The 5,936-nt window shown below is 40.8% G+C and overlaps 1 protein-coding gene across 1 annotated transcript; it reads left to right on the forward strand.

Annotated features, from left to right (window-relative positions):
• The first annotated feature begins 257 nt into the window (after positions 1–257).
• fgf4 (fibroblast growth factor 4) lies at positions 258–4,182 on the forward strand. The gene is made up of 3 exons (XM_040134445.1): positions 258–654; positions 2,302–2,405; positions 4,006–4,182. The coding sequence occupies exons 1-3, from the start codon at positions 258–260 to the stop codon at positions 4,180–4,182; spliced, it is 678 nt and encodes a 225-aa protein (XP_039990379.1).
• The last annotated feature ends 1,754 nt before the right edge of the window (positions 4,183–5,936 follow it).

Consider the following 5,936-nt stretch of genomic DNA (forward strand, 5'->3'; position numbering starts at 1 on the left):
ACAACAACGCCTTTATTCATTTATTTTCTACAAACTCTTGCTTTGCGCTCAGATAAGACGGCTATTATTTGATTTCAATAAAGCTCCCAGCTCTGTTTGGTGCGCCTGAATGTGAAAACGTAGTTTGTAGATTTCTTCTAAGTGTGGAGCTGTGATGTAATGTGTCTGCAGGTATAAATATAGAGGCATGGCTGCACAGCGCCCATGCAGATCAATGTCGCTCCGGCGCTGAAGCCAGTGCGCCTGTCGGTCTGGGAATGAGCGCAACTTCCACACGCTCCTCTCTGCCGCACCGCTGCTTCTTCTTTTTATTCTCGCTTTATTGGAAAGGCAAACGCCGGGAGGCTGCTTTCAGAGCCAGACCCGGGATGGGCTCTCTGGCGGCCCTGCGGACTGTCCTGGTCCTGGGCCTGGTGACCGGACTGGTGGGATGCGCCCCCGGCCTGAACCGGACGGCGGACCGCTGGGAGGCCCTCTACTCCCGGTCCCTAGCGCGGATCCCGGGGGAAAAGCGGGAGGAGATGGGCCGGGACAGCGACTACCTCATGGGCATTAAAAGGTTGCGGCGCCTCTACTGCAACGTGGGGATCGGCTTTCATATCCAGGTGTTACCGGACGGTAGAATAACTGGGGTACACAACGAAAGTCGTTACAGTAAGTTGTGACAACTACTTATTAATTAGAAAAAAGCTTCTCTATTCTTATTCTATTGGTGGAGAAACTTACAGCTTCTTACAGTAGGCTATATAGCTGGTAAATAAACAAAGCAAATGTTACTGTTAAAGTTGAGAAATCCTTTTTATTAAGCTTTGGTGAAATATGAGCTCTTTAAGAGCTGAATGACCGAAACAAAATGATTCTCATCAGGTTTTCAGACAGTAACTAAACTGGATGCACTTTCTAATCAAAACGTTTCACCGTCTGCTGACACCTGATCCAAACCGTATTTCTCTCTTCTCCACACTACTGATGGAGATGCTGCTCATCCTATCAGTCACTGAACAGCTTAAGGTTTGACCCATGCCTTAGTGCCAACATCTGGAATCCTTCCCTAGTGCCGCTGAGCTCATACTGTATGTGCCGGTGCTTTCCGCCTTGTGTGTAACCAGAGCTTGCCGTGATCCAGGCCAGCGGCCAGCCAGCACCTAAAGTTAGGACACAGCGCATAGACCCATCTGTTAAGACAGCTCAGACAAAGTCATACACCGCCTAACATTTGCAGACACGAAGAATAACAAACATTTATTCAACCAAAATGTCAAATCTAATCCCTGTCATCCCCTGTTTGTGAACTGTGGTCCTCTTAAAGTGACAAAAGGCGAGCTGTGGAATTGACAGGCTGCCTTGGGGGACTTAAAGCTTGTTGGCTTTTTTGTGCTGCCTCTGTACTATTTTGAGACAAGGCATAACAATTCAGGGAGATACATTACAGAAAATCTCTTTGAGGAAGTCAAGCCACAGTAAAACATTTTCAAAGGAGAGCAGGAACAAAGGACTCACACAGTCTGCTGGAACCCTGCAACTTGTCAAATCCAGGTGAAAAGGGCCATCAGCAGGGTTCAGTAAATTTTCAATTATCTCTTCATTTAATGTCATTTACCTCCACAGACTTTCCAAAAATAATACAATCATGACTGATCACTGACAAGATATTTTTATTTGGTCAGTTGTTACATGCTAGGAACTGCACCTCAGAGGAAATATTGGTCCACAAATGTTAGTATCATGTCACACAAAAAATAAAAGCCCTGTTTTTCATAATACCCCCCCTTTTTTTTTTTAATTTTTTTTTAGATTTTTTAGTTAGGCCTACATCTATACCAAGTTTGGGGGTTAGGTTAAAATAATTTTGTTAAGCCTATTTTGATCAGGATTTCCCTCACTTTAGTGTAGAACAATGTCCAGTTTGAGTCCATACAGTCAACAACTTCCATACTTGTATTGACAAAAAGACATCTTTTGTTTAATATATGAATTTACAGAGAGATCATTTTTGATAATGCCATACTTTGCCAAACCTAATAAATGTCCGGGCAGCTAAAAAGTTAAACTTCTTGTGTTATTTAGCATCAGATAGTTGATACACTGCATCATATCACCTGTAAAATGTTTAAACATGTAATTTGCCATCTGCATTTACAGCCAGAATTTAAGATAGAAACTGAATTCTTTAGCTTTCTCAAGAGCTCCATATTTTCAGAGCTCATCCTCTGGGACACACAGAGTGATGTCAGTGTCACTGTGTGGTTCAGTGGCTCTGGACCACTATGTTTCAATGTGTGTGGTCTGTTTTGCCTGAAGGTCTTCTGCAGATCTCTCCAGTGGAGAGAGGAGTGGTGACTCTGCTGGGTGTTCGCAGTGGACTTTTTGTTGCCATGAACCGTCGAGGAAAGCTGTACGGATCTGTGAGTGTACGAAATGATAAATGGTTTTTCAAATCTTTTGACAGAAGTCAATCTGTGGGGAAATTATTTATTTGGTTGCTGGCATAAACAGTGTCAAATTTAAATATATTTCACACAAAAATACTAAAATCAACATATAAAATAGCCACAGGGTTGTTAAAACTCACAAATTTGCAGAGAAACACAGAGGACGTTACCCTGTCCTGTGTTGTCGATGTGAGCTCCAGCACTGGTCATGAATGACTTCTCTTAACGCCAGTAAAGTCACGCTTTAAAACTTGAAAATACTACATTAGGGTCTGGAACAAAAGAACAACTGCAAAAGGACCCTTTAACATTGGACAAAGCTTTAAATCACCAAAACAAAATTTTCTCACAGGAAAATTCCTAAAATCTAGGTGGCATTCAAGATTAGGTTGCACCACCTCTGCTTAAACTTGTTATACTATATGTGTTTACTAAATGGAGATTTACATATCACTAAAATAATAAGTAATCAAATTTAAAATAAATCAATTGCAGCACAGAGCCTACAGTATTTATTGTGTAATGATTAGTTATTTGCTCCCAGTGACAGTCAGGGGCAACTCTGACTTCACTTTAGCCCACTGTATCAACAGAAAAACTTACATTAGCTTGCTAACATATGACCTATTTGGACTGAAGAGTAAAATGACTTATTCAGAATATGCCTGACATGTTTGAGCTTGGTCAAAATGCTGTTTAATAAAGATGAAAACATAATGCCAGTTATGTCAGACATACTGACTGAATAGCAAAGGTTTGCTCAGCATAAGCAGATATTTCCCACTAACCGTAACTTTAAACTGCATGAACACTACTAACTCTGGAGCACACACATTTCTCCATGCACACATGTTTATGAAAAACAAAGTCATTTCTTCATTTATAGAGGACTCACAGGTAACACACGAGCTGTAACACTTGTGTTACAGCTCAGGATATTGCTCTGGTGGTGCTAGTAACTGATTTACAGATTATTGAAGTCTTTACTATCTTGGACATTTTAGTCAATCCCTAGTTTGAAATTAGCTAGTTAAGGCATCGAGAAGGACTTACTTTACACACAAACTTAGTGATTGATTTAGGAATAACTGGTGAAACCCTTTCCAGCTCCAGGATATTAAGCACCATCATGTGGACATCCCAAGTGGACAAAGGGCACCTGTTGGTTCTTTAAAGAATACAACACGGTATATGTATAAAGCAGTATAAAGCAACAGTCAAAGATGCGTTAATGACTAAATTCAGTTAGAAAAAGCCTCCTGATTCCCAGTTCATGAGCTATTATTCCACTCACCGAGAGAGAACAGCACAATAAGGGAGCATGGTGTCCCGAGTCCTGCTTCACTCACATTCATCATTTCACAGTCTAATATTTGTGTAAATCTCTGACTGAAACAGCTGCTGTACAATAGCCCTGCAGTCAGAAATAAAGCACTTGTTTGACAGTAATCACAATTAACAATATAGACTTGATATTCCACCCAAAAAATGTCCCAGCCTCTTTGTTTTGTCTCTGCCTTCAAACAATGAGCATTTTCAAATAATCCTTCTTTCTGCCTCTTTTCTCTTCTAGTTACACTACAACAACGAGTGTAAGTTCAGGGAGAAGCTCCTCGCCAACAACTACAACGCCTACGAGTCGGTGGCCTATCCAAGGATGTACATCGGCCTTAGTAAGAACGGCAAAACAAAAAGAGGAAACCGAGTGTCACCCGCCATGACGGTGACACATTTCTTGCCAAGAATCTAGTGGCCTCATAAATAGACTTCACCTCAATATGGAGACGGAGGGAGGGGGGGGACTCCATGATGCACTTTCACTCTAAGCTTTATGCAAGTGTATCATATTTGATCTTTTGCAATGTATATATTTATCTTTTTATTTATGTTTAACAACAGTTTTGTATTTTTTAGGAAGGGTTGTATTTCCACAGTGGGTGGATGACTGGGGGATCAGAGATGCCAAACACATTATTTGTTTTCATTTTCTAATTTATCAGATATTTGCTGCTACTGAATGAAATCCTGTCTTTGAATGTTGGTTTTCTTTGCACTGATGGGTAATTTCAACAGTGCGCAGGAGACATTAATGATTAAACTATGATTCTGATTTTTTTTTAACAAAACAAGACCTTTTTGAGTCTTAGCCTAAAAAAAGAAATGAGACGCAAGTGTCTTTGGTGTCAGAAGTGGCAATGATTGCCCAATGCGCCAGCTCTTTTGTGTGGCACTGGAGCCTAATTGAAACAGTATCATCTTACTGCTTGAGAGAGAGAGAGAGAGAGAGAGAGAGAGAGAGAGAGTTGGGGAGGAGAAGAGGAAGGGGGAGTTGAAGAACCTCCACAACCTCCACTGGTCTGTTTATAGCTCTGCTGGGGGGGGGTGAACTCTGAACTTTTCTGCCGTCAATCTCAGTCAGATCTATAAGACTGCCGATAGAGAGAGGCATCCTCTTTGACATTATATAAGTGGGGAATTTGGGAGTTTAAAAGCAAGGTCAAAGTGCTGAAATGCAACAGAGAAACCGTAGCCTTGACTGTGGAATAGGACTATTCTTTATGTCAGGTTATTTCGGATTGGCCAGTAGCTTTTGGAATGGAAGAAAAAAGTCTGTCTGTTGGGTCTGAGGCAGGACAGCAGGGATCATTTGGCAGCATCACTCAGGGCACGTTTATGCAAGTTGGACAGATATTTCCTTTATTGCCTGTGTTGTGCCACAGTTTGTCTCCCCAAGAAAATGTCTTCACCTAGTCAATGTTGTGCCACTGTAATTTCCAATAGTAGCTACCTTGGCTTCTATTCTGCAGTAGTTACACAATATTTGCTTTGAAAACCCTTTTATATATTCTGGGGTTTAAAAAACAGTTTGGAAACACACTTACTGGCTTTATTGCTGAGATTTCGATGAGAAGTAAATATATAGTTACAGCCAGTAGCTGGTTAGCTCACCATAAAGACAACAACAAAATTCACCTACAACCTGCCTCTAAAGCTCCCTGATTAACTCATAATATCTTGTTTGCTTAATCCGTGTAAAAAATTAGTGTTGTCATGTTTTTATACTTAGTTTTTGTACGGATTAAAGAAACGAGATGTAATGTGTTACTTGGTGAGCTTAAGCAAGGTGTTGGTAGACATATTTTTCAAACTGTGGACAGAGCCGGGCTAGCTGTTTCCCCCTGTTTCCAGTCTTTATGCTAAGCTAAGTTAACTGGCTGCTGGCAGTAGCTTCTTATTTAGTGGCCAGACATGAGATTCATAGTAGTCTTCATTGATTGACGCAATTAAGTGTGTTTCCCAAAATGTCCTTTACTAATATTAGTATGTTGAAGCACAGTCTTCCTTCAGTTTTTAAAGGAATTTCTGAGGCTATACATCAGTGTCATTTACTAAGTGCATTTCCCCTCCACTCATTTCCATGTGTAGCAATAAACAACACACTCAGGATAAAATAGGCTCACAAATATATTCTGTTGAGGATACAAACTTTGGCGCAGTTCCGGT

The sequence above is a fragment of the Xiphias gladius genome, chromosome 1, assembly GCF_016859285.1.
Source record: "Xiphias gladius isolate SHS-SW01 ecotype Sanya breed wild chromosome 1, ASM1685928v1, whole genome shotgun sequence".
NCBI classification, from domain to species: Eukaryota; Metazoa; Chordata; class Actinopteri; order Istiophoriformes; family Xiphiidae; genus Xiphias; species Xiphias gladius.